The following is a 17,077-nucleotide window of genomic DNA, read 5'->3' as shown; positions in this document are numbered from 1 at the left end:
TATTATAGCTTTTCTCATGGCTTTTCTGTTTTCTTCATTCTTTTTCTAGACTCTAGAGATGCTCTAGAGCAGTGTTTTGCAATCTGTGGGTCGCGACCCCTAGGGGGGTCGCGAAGCCTTAATCGGGGGGTCGCGAGCTGAAAGAAAAAGTCGAGGTTCTTACACAACTATAACAATTTTAGTGAGAAGGATGTGCTTGTTTATTTTTCAAAAGTTTATCAAATTGTGGTGCTATTTTTGAAACGCGGAAGTCTACGAGTCCTCCTCACGCAGAAAGAGGAAGCTATGTCTGTCTACGCCTCCTCACCTCTACCACAGAATAAAATGCCTTTTAGCATTCTGCCTAGGTTTAGCTTCCATAAGTTTGTAATTGTGTCCGTACTCCTTTCCAAAGAGTGTAGATCTCCCCTGAGTATATATGTTCTGTGGTGTAGATCCTTGATTGAGTCCTTGATACTATCCATTGTCAATGTGACATTAGAGTTTAGACATTATTTTTCAAAGTTATTTTTGCTATTTTCGAACCTCGAATTGGGATTGCTCTTTACCGGAATCGGATTGTATTTGTATTCTTGCGAAGTTAGACTTTGTTTGTGATTTTTATTTTGAAAACCAAATTTGTTTCTATTCAATAGATTATGATAAATGTTCGAGAATAAAAAGTATCACTTTGTTTTTCCTGATACTTCATATGAATAACGGTTAGCTGAGCTAAAACTTCAGGCACTTTGCGCGGGAAGTAACAAATACATTCGTCTTCACAATTCGTCTTACAGTTCTATATAGAGTTCTAAGTGGTACCTAGTAGGCAAAAATAAAAATGACCGACGTTTTGGGGCATTTAGTAGTTGATGGAAATGATGTTATGGAATTTAAATTAGGTAAGTGACATATTAAAATTTTTCTTAAAATAGTAACCTACCTTCTTCCATATTATTATCCGCTAAATCTCGTTTATAGTTCATTCTGCAAAAGACATAGAAAATGATGAAACAAGTTTTGGGCCGGAGATGTGTCATCAAGTGTTTGGAGAAAATGAAAATATATTTGGTTACACAGACTTGCAGATAAAACTTTATTACAGTGCAGGTAGTCTTCAAACATATTTAGGAATCTCCTATTCAGACAAGGTGAGTCAAATTAAATTTTATAATAATTTATGAATTACTATTTATACCAGGCTATAAGATATGCATGCATTTTTAAACCTTTTCAGAAAGATTTCTACATTCATTTATATGTATACTTTAGAATATATATAGGTATGTATAGAGTTGTTTAATCCATACTAATATTATAAATGCGAAAGTAACTCTGTCTGTCTGTCTGTTACTCAATCACGCCTATTAAACTACTGAACCAATTTGCATGAAATTTGGTATGGAGATATTTTGATACCCGAGAAAGGACATAGGCTACCTTTTATTGCGAAATATGTACCACGGGCGAAGCCGGGGCGTATAATTACCTCTAGTAATTATATATAATGCTTAAATAATTTGTAATATTATCTTGTTATTAGATTGATCCAAAGAAATCAGGTGGATTAAAAGCTGATGACATTGAAGGCGAACTCAAAAAGGTGCTGGCACCAGGTTATGTTACTAATTTAGATCAGTTTATATCTAATTTGGAGAGGGACAGAACATTCAAACCACATGGGAAGCTTTTACATTCATTTAATATTGAGCCAAGTAAGTATAAATCATACAGTTAAAAAAACAATAAAATACATGATTAAACCTTTATTTGATGAAAGACATATCATACTTAATTATAAATTCAACCTTGATCTCAATGTGCTACTACTATTCTTGTTTTCAATTTATCTATGTTCTATAAATTCAAAACATCCTGAAATGTTTCTTTTTTTAAAAGTATCACTCTTTTGTTCAGTTCACAAACAATTGACCGGTTGGTTTGGTTGGTAGTGGCCCTGCCTTCCAAGCCAGAGGTCGTGAGTTCGATTCCCACCCGGGGCAAATATTTGTGTGATGAACATAGATGTTTGCTATGTGTCTGGGTGTTAAATATCTATATAAGTATTTATTTAAAAATTATATATGTATCATCAGCCATCTGGTTTCCATAACACAAGTGAAAGCTTAGTATGGGATCAGATTGTGCCGTGTGTAAAAATTGTCCTGAAATATTTATTATTAAATATTTAATTGTAGTCTTATTTAATTCCAAATTCCATGTTATTTATATAAATCTATAAACCTTTTTAAACAAGATGATGGTGGTGAAAAACGCATATTTGAAGTCTATTACTGTGAGACATCCACACCTGGTTTCTTGGACTATCATGAGAGGTTACAGACCTTCCTTCTTTGGTATGTTGATGCTGCTTCATTTATTGATGTGGATGATGATCAGTGGACATTCTTTACTATGTGAGTACATTATAGAAATCAGAAGTTGTATTACAAATGATTATATATTATATTATTTAAGTGTTTTTTAAACAGATTTGTTTAACTCTTGTACATAATTTTATATCACAAGTGAATTTGTAATTAACCGACTTCTTTGATTCACAAGTAAAAGATTAAATATTCAAAATAATTTGAGACTTCAAAAAGACTGAATGTGCCTATAGATTTATTTACGAAAATCTTGTATCAAGGAAAACTTTATATTGTATTTTTGATCTAAATATAATATATTTACATTGTTAAAACATCCAAACTCGTGTATCAGGTTCGAAAAATGCAAGACAAGTGAAGGAAGCACAACCTATACAACAGCTGCATATGCCACAGTGTTCCGCTACTATGCCTATCCATGTCATCAGAGGCCACGCATCTCACAAGTCCTAACTCTACCGCCTTTTAGGAAGCTTGGTTTATGTGCAGAGTTGGTTCAGGTAATTAAAAAAATAAAAAATAAATAAAAACAGTTTATTTCGTTTCTAAATTTTACACAATATGGAGTAGTAGTGAGTAGTGAGTTCAAGATTAAACCTGTCAGGAGGGCCCACTCTTCCTTAACTAACTAATTATATAATAAACCTACTAATGTTGTATCTGTTTATAGTGAACTTTTATTCAAGAGTTATAAAATGTAATGCTAATAAATAATAATTTTTATGAATGAATATCTAATATGGACAAATTAACTTTTGCAAACTCATGTTTAAATTCTTTACTTTTCAGGCCATTTATTCTCATTTTATTATTATGCCCGAGGTTTTGGATATCACTGTAGAGGATCCATCACAAGACTTTCAAAGGATCAGAGATTATGTAGATGCAAAAAATTGTGAAAATCTGCCTGCTTTCCACCCAGAAAAATTATTCCAAGGGTGAGTTGATTTCATTATATGAAATATATTATGTATTATGTATTCTTTTATTTTTCAGTTATAAAAAATGTGTAAATGTTCTGATGTTCATGTTTTTACAGATTCTCACCTGAAATGGCGAATCAGGCGCGAAGTAAATACAAAATAAACAAAAAACAAGCGAGGCGCGTGTACGAGATTCTGCGTCTAAAGAATACAAACACTTCAGATAAGAATGCCTACTTGCAGTATAGGTTAGATGTTAAGAATAGACTGAATGCACCTTTTCAGGTATGAAGTCTTCGAAAATTTTCTTTCTAAATAATAAATATCATTCAATTGAACATTGAAAAACATATATATTCTGATTTAATATTATCATGATTAAAAAAAAATAGCATATGTGCTGACCACACGTGTCAGAAGTGAAACTTCTTTGGCAATATATCAAAATTTTATTGTCGTCTTCTTACTCCATGACGTGACGTTAATGCCAGGACGCGTGTTAGATTTCAAAATTTTACTCTCAATGCGCCTAAAGAAGTTTCAATTCAATATAAACAATGTATCAGGTTAATTTATCTTTTTCCTTTTGAGTTGTTGAGAAATATTGTGGACAAAAAAGCCCAATATTTTTGTAAAACACTATAATTTATTGGAATTTTCAATGTTTTTGTATTTCAGAAAAAGAAGTTAGAAATGAAGAAACTCGAGAAAGTTCTAAAGCCAGAAGAGTACGCAGCTACAGTGAGCACCACAGGTGCGAGCGAGACGCACGGTCGTCTCTCCTCGCAGTATCTCGCTTTAGAGGACGAATACCGCCGTGTTATACACCGCTTGCAACATTATTGAGTCAGTTACAATTAAAATTATGAATAAATTATTAAAATAAAAAAGTTACAATTAAAAACTACCAAATTGGATTTTTAGGATAACCCCTAAATTGGAATTAGTGTTTGAAAATAGTGGGATATTGAAAAGAAGAATCTAGAAAGTGGAGAAGAATGGTAAAATCTTAGTGCTGTGAGGCAAAAAGGCAGTTAAGTTTAAATTTTTTGTGTTATTTTACTTGCAAGATGAGATGATGAAAGATAAGGTAAGTTGGTCTGTTTGTAACTTATGTAAAACAAATGTATGTGTAAGCATTGTTTTTCGTCCGGGATATTTAAGTTTTTTTTTAGACAAATTCGGTTTTAAATAATTAGTCTCTTTGTACTCTTTTTTGTGATTGATATTTTTTGACTAGATTTTAAATTTTAATAATGCAATGGATGCAATACTGCAAGTGTGATTAGTTTTGGAGTTAAGTTTTTTATTTTATGGGACACCCAAATTCTCGTATTAACTCGCATTGCAGAATAGTATGTAACTTTCTCAATTATAAGATTGTCGGTATCGCATCAAGAAAAAGAATGCAAATCTCAGATTATAAAACAAATGGCAGATGGAGCATGTACGCGGGCGTCGATACTAAACCAAATACAAATTCTAAAGCAAAAACATTCGTAGTGCTGCGAGACGAAACTTTTCATCACAAAAATGGCTGTTTAAATATGATAAAATTGTTCAGAAATAATTAGAGACATTTTCAATGCCTAGTAACATGCAAGCATACATGCAGAAGCTCGTTACGCAGCTGCAGACGGTATTTACGCTCTCGGCGGGTCCTATCTATGTTTCGATTCATAATCTGAGATTCAAATATTGGTTTTATCATTTATGTAAGTGCTTTTTGCGGTTTTTTAATCTTTGTGTCAAAGTGGAAGACGTGATATTTTTTTTTTTCGATTATTGTATTAAAACTTAATATAAGAGCATACTTAATCTTAATTTTAAATAATATTAACTTTGTCTTACTCATTTTATTAATGAACCTAATAACAATAAGTATTATTTTTGGTCTTTGGCTTGATGTGGGTCAAGTGGTTTTTTCTTTGTTCTGTATTCAATGATTAGATTATTGATTTGTAAATGAATTTTTAAATAAATTTGATTCAAAACACTAGAAAAATGAATATGAAATTTCAGTGCTGACTATCGAAATTCCCAACGCCTAATATTAAAATTTTAAATTTGTGTGATATTGAGTGTATAATATGTGAATTGTGAAGTTAATAATGTTGTTGTTATGAATGAAGGTTGAATGTATGTAATTACGACTTTAAAAATAAATATTTTTGGTAAAAAAGAGTTTTATTCTGAAATGAAACAATTTTTTGTAAAGCTATAATTTTATTATTCTATTCAACATAGAATGAGATCTATTTTTTATCATTATTCAATTGATAATTAAAATTTTCAATTTTCAAACAACTATTTCACATGTAAAATCTTGTACTATTTCACTTACAATAAATTCAATAACAAAATACAATGTTATAACGAATAGCATTTATTTAAGTAAAATCGTCATTCTTCACTATGGAGCATACATAATTCTTATAATTGTAATTTATATTTACACACTCATCACATGATTTGTATTCGGTCAAACAATCAATTAAATTATATTTACAACAAATCCCATACACGCGTTAAGATAAAATTATAAAAGAATTGTTAAAAAACTAAATTAGAATAATTTTAATTTATCACCTAAGACATCTAAGTAAAAATGATAAATTGCTTTTGCTCTTAATTTTTAAAAACAATGCGAAATATCGAGGTATAGGTGGTAATGTACATTTGTGTTATACTTATTTAAAACGTTCAATAGCACACATTGTTATTTCTTTCATTTGTTTCTCATAGATTTCAATTTTATTGCAAAAAAGTATTAGGCACATAAAAGTTTTCTCCGAACCATTCGCTGTGTTCATCGAGATATCTGTAAATAAATTTGAGGGTTCAGTTTAAAAACGAAAAAATAGAAATAAGAAACTTACGTAACATGAGGATACTTACTGGACAAATATATCAATATATTTCAATATAACTTTTAACTTCATGTCAGGCATCTGCGTTGCATTCAGGAAAACTGGTAATATAACTGAAAAAAAAAAGGTTATAAAATTATAGTAGACAAGAAATAGACAAGTACATTTTATGCAATATTAAAAATACATGCCTGTTAATAAAATAATAATTATATTATATTGTTGTTAACATTGAAGAATGTACTTAATTAAAAACTGAATCTTACCAAATAGCCTCGCTAGATGTATTGCACCGTAAACTCTGCACGGTAAATGTTCGGTGCCTTCTCGCGGTATTAGCTCGAACTTTGCTACCTGTTGATGAAAACCAATACATTTTTATATAGCCCTTAAAACGGATTATTAAAGTGAAACTTTTATTACATCGTCTCAAACTTTTTAGTCTGTGTAGCGCATGTCGCGTGTATCGCGGCTGCCGAGTAGGTATACCTACTCGGCAACCGAGCAGTGTTCGGAACCGTTCGAACAGTTTCACTTTTACCGTGGTTTCATAAAACCACACAACATTTTTTTTTGCTATTTGTTTCTGTTTAAATGGTTATAAAACAGAAAATGTAACATGTTGTTCAACATATGAAATTTATTTTGTAGAAAACAGATTTTTTGAAGTGAAAACTTCTTTAGCGGCGTTGAGCACTTTTTCTGTAATGGGTATAAAAAACTTAAACTCGCGTCACCTGATGACCACCAAACGTCGTGACCTGATCGAAAAAGCGTAAGACGGATGGACATCAAACATGCTCAACGTTAATAATCAAGTTTTCACTTCTGCCGGCACTCCCGGAGTGCAACTCGTCTTTTTTTTATTATTTTACCTTTTCCATAAGTAGCGAAAGCGGTGTGCGTGTAGACGTGGAAGGTGTGAATGTGTGTACGCGCGCACCTCGGTACTCGCTGGTCGACGACCCGCTGCTACCCACACTATACAAATTTAATATTTTTGGCTGAATATTATACAGAGGAAAAAACATAGGTACGCGGTACGGTAATAAAGGTAAGGTATGGTTAAACATAGTACATTATATTAATGAACTATCATATCAATCTAAATTCTTTTCGTTTTTGTAAAAAAAAAAATAATAAAAAAAAATAGGTTCTCGTCAATACTGCTTTGTTTGTTCTTATTTTTAATTCATTCTTACCTCGATGAGTGCGTCTCAAACGTTTTCGGTTCTGCCGTAGACGTCGAAGGTGCCGGCTCTTCGTTTTCCGATTGTGATACCGCCGATTTGTGTGAACGTAACCTTCAATATTTATTAATTTACATATTATTTATCTATAGTTCCAGTGTTAGGATAACTGACACAATGGCAAAAATATTGTTAACAATAAAGAACTAGTCTCAAAACCACACCAAAAAATTGTCTCCAACAAAACCTAATTCTAATGACTGCGTATACTATACACTTTGAAAATTACTTCCACAAAATAAGGTAGCAATTTGAATAAACCTTTTATAAAAAAAAAATATTAGTGCGTCAATGATTTTTTCTTTTTACATTAAAAACCTTACCTTCTAGCCACAGCGGCTGGTTGCGGCTCGTCAACTACAACGTCGTGCGAGGGCCCCGCTACCGGCTCTATGATCTCTTCCTTTATCTCTATTTGTTCTTCCTTTATCTCTTTTTTTATTTCATCCGGTTCTAATTGTCTTTCTCGCCTTACTAGTGGTTCTAGAAATGTTATATCTTTTATATCCCTTTGGTTTCAATATATTTATTGGTAAACGTGAGTACTAACAAATAATAATATGCTAGGTTAAAAGATTCAAAACACAAATAATTAATGATCAATAACATACAATATTTGAAATGATTAAAATATAGTAGTAGCACACCCCGGACACTCCATACAAAATAATCGTTTTGACAGTCACACTGTAGAGACTGCAAATGTGTGTGTAAACGCTTTATGGTTGGCACCACAGACATGTATATATAAGTAGACAACGCAAGTACCGCGATCTGTATGAAAACCAAGCGTGTCATATTTTTTGTACTGACCTTGACGCGTTATGACGTCACGAGCGCTTTTTAGTGATGTTAATTTCATTTTACGCTAAATCGATTAGGCCGCCACTCGCGCGGCGATTCTAGTATCGTCCTATCCCATCGAAGTAAATCGAAAGAAATCAGATCAAACTAGATCTATGTCTAAGAGGTAGTCAAATAAATGAATCGTAATCGATTACTAAATCGATTCAAGACAGAAAAATGATAATTACCATAGACAGAGGGATGATAAAATAAAGTTATAAACCTTTTAATATTCTAACAAGTAAACTAATGTGTTTTAGCTTTTTCTTACATATGCCCATTGAGTTACCATGTACTACGTACTAGAGAGGCCATCGAAAGAAAGTAATGAAACTGTCAATCAATCAATCTTTATGTCCCGTTGCATCGATCCATTTTCCTTTTATGTTCGGGTTACTTGGAAAACTGAAAAAACAAACATAGTCTAAGCAATAAGGAGTTTTCTTAAAAAACTCCCAAGATGACACTTAACTAATGGCGTCCATGTCATAATATTTATTTTTAGTACCTTTGTATTAAAATACTTAAAAGTTCTAGGTCAAGTCGTATTAAATGACAAAAAAAATCTATGCCTTTTTTTCTGAAAAATTGCTCCTTCAAATTATCATTTATCTGTTCGATTATAAAATCGATTAGAATCGAGAACTGTTGCATCAAATGAACATCACTAACCACAAAATTGGACAGAAAAATGAGAACAGAAAAATGAGAAGACGCTATTCATTGCTTGTTATCATACGACGCGATCTTTACCGTGCCAAGTAAAAGCCGCAATGTATTCCGAATCATTTCGTATGATTTGGTATCCGTGTTTGTCACGATCGTTTTCCACAGATATTCTTTATTTGATTTTAAAATAAATAGTGCATATTCTGATTAGAAAATTACTTACCGGTGGAAGGAAACATCTCTGCTAACTCGGCCACTCACAGCTGTGGAGTTTCTACAGTTTATAACGGCGTAATTCGGCATTTTACTTTATTCAGCTTCACGTCTTTCCTTGGCGAACTGCAAGCGCGGACTGAGTGTAGGCCAGCGTCAAGTAAGTTTCATAATCGTAGTTTGGACACGGGAAGTACATACACTCGCTTAGTCTATCTTGATATATGTCCGTGGTTGGCACATTTTTGATTAGCGTAAAAAAAAATTCGCGTTTTTCCGATGAAATACATCCGTAAACAGCACAATATCTAACCATTTTCTACGAAAAACGATAATCACAAATGCAAAATAATAAAATTTAAGTCAATTTGATTAATGTTGTTAATATTCGTTGCGTATCATCCCTATAGAAAAATATGGACCATTTTTAGACTGATCGTGCGGGGGAGGTAAGTGTTTAATTTTGGCGGGAGGCGGAGTGTCCGTTCTGTAGCGTTTAGCTACTATTATGTATTCTGTGGTAGTAGCATACCATTTCAATGTCACGCGTTATTAAAACTGATACTACTTACTAAACTTACCGTCATCTTGATCATATTCAGGATCAGGTGGAAGGTGGGCATATTCTGCAATCCGGGGGCTCTTCACGTCTTCCTCATCATCTGGATCCTCATCCGGTGATTGGTTCTCTTGGTCTTCGCCCTCTGAATTAATATCTGTTGGACTGAAAATAAAAATAGAAGTTAAATAATTTTTATTTATTTATGACACTTTATTGTACATATAACAGGAATTTAAAATAAGAGAATACATAAAATTGGAAAGTGTACAATAGGCGGCCTTATTGCTTAAAAGCAATCTCTTCCAGGCAACCATAAAAATAAAGGACATGTAAGACATTGGTAAAAAGCGAGGGCGCATGAAAAAGATTTAAAAAAAGAGTAGATAACACAAATAATTCATTACTAATTAGAGAATGGACATAGATAATTCAGTATATATGTATTAATCAAGTTATATTTATATTATACATACAAATTAAATAAAAATAATAAGTTAAATACAAATTAATAAATATATTTAAATATATATATGCATATAAATACATATTATACATGTATATAAATACATATTATACATAGTATATATAAAATATAAATACATATTTATAAGATAAAAAGGAAACTAAATACTGGAGAAAAAGTGCTCTTTTACAAGTAACTTGAAATGATGTGGTGTTTTGGCTCGTCTGATAGTCTCAGGAAGAGAATTCCACAGTCGAATCGCTAGGACGGTAAAGGAGGAGTTAAAAAAATTGGTATGGTGAATAGGGGTGGATAGGAGAAGGAGATCAGAGGAACGAAGGGAAAGGGAACTATTGGAGTTTAAATAATGAAACTGATTTTTGAGATAGACAGGAGTTTTGGGGTTAAACAGGACAGAGTACAGGAGTTGAAGGATGTGAGTATTCCGGCGAAGGCGAATAGGTAGCCAGTGTAATCTTTTGCGAAAATCAGAAACATGATCGAACTTGCGCAAGCCGAAAATGAATCTGATGCAAAAGTTTTGCAGCCTCTCGAGAGCATCAAGTTGATATTCGTGAAGATCGGGATAAGAGGAGTCGGCATAATCTAGGAGAGGAAGCAAAAGGGATTGAGTCAACGCAATTTTGGTAGAAATCGGCAGGAAGTTGCGTAAACGACGGAGAGAAGAAGCAGAAGCAAACACTTTTTTCTGCACTTCCTTGATTTGATCACACCAAGATAAACTTTCGTCCAAGTGCAAGCCAAGACTTTTCACCTTCTTACAGAAAGGAATCACTGTACCGTCTACCGCAATACTAGGTAGGGTTTCCCAGTTTATACGACCTATAAGCTGTTTACTGCCTAAAATAATAACCTTGGTTTTGTCAGGATTAATTCTTAAACCATGGTCTTTACTCCATTTAACAATAATAATTAATAATGGAAAAAATGTTTTTTTAATACTTAGCTGGTTATCATTGAAATACAAGTTTTTAATAGTCTGGCAATATTGGTTGTGTTTTTGATTTTAATTATGGTAAAATATTGAAAAAATATATTCTTTAATATGACATTACTCACAAATCATTGTACTGCCCGCACATCTCGTGGTACTGCGCCATTTCCTGCTTGTATAACATGTGTCCCCGAAATATGAAGTCGAAATATACTCGTAAGCCATCTGCCACCTCGCGCACTAAATTTAATCTGTAGAAATAAAGAAGGATGAATTGAATTGAGATAAAGTTTAAGGTAAATAAAAACAGTAGGTAATGTAATTTCCATAACAACACAGAATCTGGCATTTAATGTTAAATCCCACAGTTAACAGATCGCAATATCAAATATGTAGTTGAAATTATTTTTAAAATGTGCATGAAATAGAATAACTAACAGAATTAGCATTCACAAAAAAAAAATACGCAAAAATAACAATTATTGTTTTAATTATTTATTATTATTAATGAATCTAAATAAATGGAGTGTTCTAGAACCTTGCAGAAACTTCTAGAATGTCCGGCTTCTGCGGCGGCTCGTGTTTCCCGCGCGGCGGGTTCCACGCGCCGGCGCGCCCGAACCACTTCACCACGGACTCGAGTATCTCGGCCGCGCTCGGCGACGCGGGCAGCCGGGCCACGCGCCCGCGCTTTACAACTAGGTGGTAGTCGAGCGTCAAGCGGTCTCTGGAAGCAAAATATTGAAAGAAAAGATCAGCAAAGAAAATTTATTTGCAGTAAATATAGTTTCTGTATCTCTTGTACCGGCCGCTTCAATGTTACATGGTAAAGATGTGGTTTGCCTTTAGTAGAACAATTTTTAAAGTTGGTTAAGTAGTTTTTGAGTTTAAAAGTTAAACCAACAATAATATATTACTTATTGATAATATTAGTACAGAGTATGATTCATGAAGTAATCTTTATCTTCTTCTTCTTATATATAAAAATGAATCGCAAAATGTGTTGGTAAGCGCATAACTCGAGAACGGCTGAACCGATTTCGATAATTCTTTTTTTATTATATTCCTTGAAGGACGAGGATGGTTCTTATGTAGAGAAAACGTAAATATGTACCACGGGCGAAGCCGGGGCGGACCGCTAGTAGAAATTAAATTTAGTTCACATGTTTTATGGGTACCGAAGGTACAGAAGTAATGCGCAATTTGCACATGAAAAGACTGATGAAAAGTAACTTTCAATTAAAATATTTAAAAATAGAATATACTTAAATAGATTTGGATAAAACTTTGCATTATACAGGGTTACAGGTTAAGTCGACCTATTCCTGTTAAGAGCGTGTAGTAGGGGTCAAAACAAACTGATTTGATCTTATAATACCATATCCAAAAGTTTGCCGTTGAAGAGTTATTGCAATTTTAATTTTTTTCTTGAAAATGCCACTTTATCTTCGCATTTAGCGTTTAATTTTTTATTTTACTTATTTGGTCTGGGTTTTTTTGAGTTTTTATGTAAAGATTGAGTTAAACAATAATTCTCAGCAATAAAAATCCATATCGCTGCAAACAATTCAAAGAAATGGCTTTTAAACTAAAAATAATAACATTAAAGTAATTAAGTTAACTCGTTTTAAACAAAGGTATTGAAAAAAATCTCTATGAAAATGTGTCTGCAGATGTTTTTAAAAACATGTGCATGTTCTTAGCTATGTAAAAAGGTATGATAACCTCAGGTAGCATTTGTAGATTCCAAGAAATCGGGGATAAACATGGGACAGTGTTAGTAAAGTACAACATCAGAATAAATTTTGTCATAATTTATTTTTCTTAAAAACTTTACAGTTCCTGCTCAACATGTCTTCCTCTATTGCGAACACATATTCGAAACCTTTTCCGCAGAGAACTCTTGACTACCCCAGTTGTTAATTGGTTCCTCATCTTATTGGCTGCATCGATAATGTTTTGTCGTAAAATATCAACAGATGGAATCGGGTTCGGCTCATTGTACACCAGACTCTTCATATGCCCCCATACGTAAAAGTCCATGGGGGATAGGTCTGGACTTCTAGCCGGCCATGGTATGGGCCCACCTCTTCCGATCCATCTGTTTGGATAGTTGATGTCTAACCATTCTCTAACACTTCTTCTGTAATGTGCAGGGCAGCCATCATGTTGGAACCACATGTATCTTAACAAAGTCAGGGGTATGTCTTCAAGTAGGTCGCTTAAATGTTGGCGCAGAAAGGTCTCATAATTTTCACCATTTAGGTTGTCCGGAAGGAATTATGGTCCAATTAATTTATTTGAAATTATCCCCATCCACACATTCAGACTGAATCGTCTTTGTGATTTTTTTGGATTCTTCTTGTTAGGATTGCCACGTGCTTTCGGAGCCCAATAGTGAGCGTTATGGTAGTTTGTGATACCGTCTTGATCAAATTTGGACTCATCTGTCCATAATTTTTTTTTGAAAAACGAGGGGTTTTCCAGATCCGCATTCAACATGAATCTACAAAAATCTAGCATTCTTAAAGGATCTCCTTCTTCCATCACGTGCACGGGCGTGTAGTGATATGGGTAATATCCTGAAGTGTTCATTGTGAACCATACTTTCCACTGAGACAGACCAAGTTCTCGGGCAACAATGTTTGTTGATGTCGTGGGATCCATTCGAAAAAATCGCTTAATTTCATTTTCCTCTTCGTCTTCCTCATCCCGGACAGATGGCCGACCGACGTCTGTTCGTCGTCTTAGAATCGAACCAGTTTCTCTAAGGCAACGATAGGTCCCTTCGAAGACACTAACATCTGGTGCACGACGGTCAGGATAGCGGGTCATGTATTCCGCACGAGCATGTGCAGATACACCTTGACAAAACCCGTAACACATCAAAATGTCAGCATATTCTTAGTATACGAACTCATCTTGAAAATTCAAATTGCAAGCAAAAATCAAAGTCCAGTTTCGAGCCACGGTCACAGAATCGGAAGAAAATCAGTCCAAAAAGAAAGCCAAGTCGCGTTGTCAATACACAGAGGAGCACAGAAATCGCATCTACTACGGACGAATCACATAAGCAGACTAAAAAATACAAAGCGGCATCCTTCGCCCCATACAGCTTCGTCCATCACCTTGCTCGCTCTCTCCAGTAGGTGGAAGCGAGATAGTTGCAGCGTGTGAGTGAGACATCATAATCACGCGGCACAACCCTTTATTGTTCGCATAGGCAGATAATAACTAGACCGATGATGATGAGCTATTCTAAGAATTATTTCCCCATACCAAGTTTATCCCCGATTTCTTGGAATCTACGAATGCTACCTGAGGTTATCATACCTTTTTACATAGCTAAGAACATGCACATGTTTTTAAAAACATCTGCAGACACATTTTCATAGAGATTTTTTTCAATATCTTTGTTTAAAACGAGTTAACTTAATTACTTTAATGTTATTATTTTTAGTTTAAAAGCCATTTCTTTGAATTGTTTGCAGCGATATGGATTTTTATTGCTGAGAATTATTGTTTAACTCAACCTTTACATAAAAACTCAAAAAAACCCAGACCAAATAAGTAAAATAAAAAATTAAATGCTAAATGCGAAGATAAAGTGGCATTTTCAAGAAAAAAATTAAAATTGCAATAACTCTTCAACGGCTAACTTTTGGATATGGTATTATAAGATCAAATCAGTTTGTTTTGACCCCTACTACGCGCTCTTAACAGGAATAGGTCGACTTAACCTGTAACCCTGTATAGGTCATAGATAACACAGTCATGAGCTATGGAAATATGTATGTACTTGATTTAATCTAAAGGCAAAGCTAGTGTAAAATAAAATTGTAAAAAAATGGTGACTCAAATTCATAAAATATTCTGATTTAGGTAACAAAAGTAACTAATAATCTCCTATATCTACAGAAATTTTGAAGTCAACAATAAATTAAATAATATGAACATTATCAAAATAACAAAGAGAGGTAGTAATAAGACCTGACAAGAAAGATTAATTTATGTATAACATATTTGCTAAAAAACTTAAAATTAATGCTAAACAATCAAAAGCTTGTCTCAAAAGCAATGCCTGTTCCAAGTATACCTATTACCTACCCCACCTAATTCAAAACATGCTTTATAAAAAAACTGTTGCATCCATATTGCATCTTTGGTTACAGTAACTAGATGGCGCTATATCAAATAAAATGCTTCAAAAATATTTTTTAATTATTTAAAACAAAAATCAAATACAATTTAGTGTGAAATAAAAATAAATAACATTGTAAATAACACATACAACATAAAATAATTTTAAATCATCCAGTTCAGACATGGTAGGTGTTTTTTATGTCATTCCTGAATCACGCTATAGATTTTTTTTCATACACTAACTATATAAGGTCAACTATCTAACTTATTATTTGTGTCTATTGAAAGGAGAGACGGTTAGCACTCCCCTTGACAAGGATGGAACACATAAATCGGTTAAGGCACAACTTGACCACATTTTTTTTGTATAGTTTACACCAAGATTTCAATTTTAATATCCAGAATTTGAAAATTAATTAGTTAAAAAATATTAAATTTAAATTAATTAGTGCATAGTTAAAAAAAACTAATAAATAAATATTCTAATTTAGAAGTTTTTTTTACAAAGTATAATTATCTTTTTTTTAAAGATAGAGAGATGGTTACCTGAGAGAAGGCGGTAAAGGTATTTGTGCCCTGCATGAATGAGGCGGTCCTGGAGAGGATGTGGGCTGCGCACTTGATGTAGAACCTGAGGAAGTATCAGTATCTGCTGCTGTTTCACCCTCTGTAATGATAAATTTATATATTAAAAGAAGGTCTTTGATAATTTCTTGGACAAAATTACAAAATATATAATTTGATCAGTTTAATGACAAATAGACATTTTAAAATAAATTTATGTTTAGTTAGTGTTAACTAACATATTATACTTCATACAAATAATTCTTATTGGCATAACAAAATAATGACAAGTATTTACCATCAGGCTGTGTACTACTTGAAGATCCATCATCACTAAATCCAAGTCGTGCTCTCTTTGTAGATACTGATCCTGCATTAGAACTACCTTTTTTTCTCTCGCGTCGGTATAAATATGCACCTCTGGAAATTCAAGGATGTAATAAATTTATCAACAATATATTATATCTAAATTTTTATTAGTACTACAATTACACTATACAATTATGTTATGTACTTACAATTGCAGTTGTGATTTTTCTGCAAGATCCCTTTGCAACTGTCTGTTCTCTTCAGTGTCTTTCAATACAAAATCTTCGCTCACACAGCGATCCCAAGATGAATTCCAACCTTGAAAGTGTATCAAATATTCGACACTACGTTTTCCCCGTTTATCTTTGCTTTCTATTACTTCTAAAACCTGTGTGAAAGAAATATAATTATGGTATTTTACGAATATATGTCTAAAAACTCATAAATCTTCTGTATAACAAACCTTAGAATCGTAAAGAACTTTAGCTTTCGTGGGATCAGGTTCATAACATAACACTCGTTCCCCCTCACTGAATTTATAACGCACACTTCTTGTAGATACCATATCTGAGATTTAGTAAGTTAATAAACTGTTCTCGTAGTTGTGACGATTATTGCAGGGACCGGCGTTTCTATTTCGTCAACAAACATGGAAATGGCGCAAAGTTCAAATATTACTTAATCTGTTGGTTAATTATTCTATATTTTAGATTAAAAGATTTCAATCAATTTTTCTCTCCATTAATAACATTTCTTGTTCTCGTTTCATTGTTAAAAATAAAATGAATTTAAAATATGTCGAAGTTGTTGATTTTTCATAAACAAACTGACATTTCACGAAAACAAGTGTGATGTGATTTGTCAAATATGTTTGACGTTTATCAGGGCGCATAATCACTTGTAAATTTTTGAGATTATCTCTCGTTGTTCTTTTTAATGAT

The 17,077-nt window shown here is 33.1% G+C and overlaps 2 protein-coding genes and 1 non-coding gene across 4 annotated transcripts; 2 read left to right on the top strand and 1 right to left on the bottom strand.

Moving 5' to 3' along the window:
* Positions 1-477: 477 nt before the first annotated feature.
* Hat1 (histone acetyltransferase 1) lies at positions 478-5,468 on the top strand. 2 transcript variants are annotated; one of them, XM_090113828.1, is made up of 9 exons: positions 478-881; positions 961-1,130; positions 1,523-1,694; positions 2,237-2,396; positions 2,704-2,869; positions 3,159-3,307; positions 3,409-3,577; positions 3,971-4,138; positions 4,217-5,468. In XM_090113828.1, exons 1-8 carry the CDS (start codon positions 821-823, stop codon positions 4,136-4,138), a joined length of 1,215 nt encoding a protein of 404 aa, XP_089969954.1. In that variant the 5' UTR covers positions 478-820; the 3' UTR covers positions 4,217-5,468. The 2 variants fall into 2 exon arrangements, with proteins under 2 accessions (XP_089969954.1, XP_089969953.1); XM_090113827.1 differs by lacking the exon at positions 4,217-5,468 and having other exon boundaries at positions 3,971-4,182.
* Positions 5,469-5,549: 81 nt separating this feature from the next.
* On the bottom strand, positions 5,550-16,966 carry msl-3 (male-specific lethal 3). The gene is made up of 13 exons (XM_090113776.1): positions 16,600-16,966; positions 16,346-16,524; positions 16,126-16,247; positions 15,810-15,930; positions 11,659-11,847; positions 11,246-11,371; positions 9,722-9,864; positions 7,736-7,895; positions 7,365-7,466; positions 7,038-7,143; positions 6,429-6,516; positions 6,191-6,275; positions 5,550-6,113 (listed from the first exon to the last, which is right to left on the bottom strand). Exons 1-13 carry the CDS (start codon positions 16,699-16,701, stop codon positions 6,047-6,049), a joined length of 1,590 nt encoding a protein of 529 aa, XP_089969902.1. The 5' UTR covers positions 16,702-16,966; the 3' UTR covers positions 5,550-6,046.
* On the top strand, positions 15,538-15,627 carry LOC149899653 (U6atac minor spliceosomal RNA). The gene has a single exon (XR_016457938.1). It is a non-coding gene; the product is annotated as a U6atac minor spliceosomal RNA (small nuclear RNA).
* Positions 16,967-17,077: the final 111 nt, after the last annotated feature.

The sequence above is a fragment of the Colias eurytheme genome, chromosome 20, assembly GCF_061535395.1.
Source record: "Colias eurytheme isolate Ceu_HAF_F1 chromosome 20, ilColEury1 Martin Lab GWU primary, whole genome shotgun sequence".
In the NCBI taxonomy this organism is placed as follows: Eukaryota; Metazoa; Arthropoda; class Insecta; order Lepidoptera; family Pieridae; genus Colias; species Colias eurytheme.
The sequence above is the reverse complement of the archived record's forward strand: the minus strand, read 5'-3'. Positions and strand labels throughout refer to the sequence as shown.

Bases quoted from the DNA above. Each gene is read 5' to 3' on its own strand.
- msl-3 (XM_090113776.1), bottom strand. From the start codon at position 16,701: ATGGTATCTACAAGAAGTGTGCGTTATAAATTCAGTGAGGGGGAACGA. The intron at 7,896-9,721 runs GTAAGTTTAGTA...TAACATTTCTAG, and splicing joins TGAATATGATCAAGATGACG to AACCACTAGTAAGGCGAGAA. The intron at 6,517-7,037 runs GTAAAATAATAA...TTTCATCAACAG, and splicing joins TTTCGCTACTTATGGAAAAG to GTAGCAAAGTTCGAGCTAAT.
- Hat1 (XM_090113828.1), top strand. From the start codon at position 821: ATGACCGACGTTTTGGGGCATTTAGTAGTTGATGGAAATGATGTTATG. The intron at 882-960 runs GTAAGTGACATA...TCTCGTTTATAG, and splicing joins TGTTATGGAATTTAAATTAG to TTCATTCTGCAAAAGACATA. The intron at 1,131-1,522 runs GTGAGTCAAATT...TCTTGTTATTAG, and splicing joins GAATCTCCTATTCAGACAAG to ATTGATCCAAAGAAATCAGG.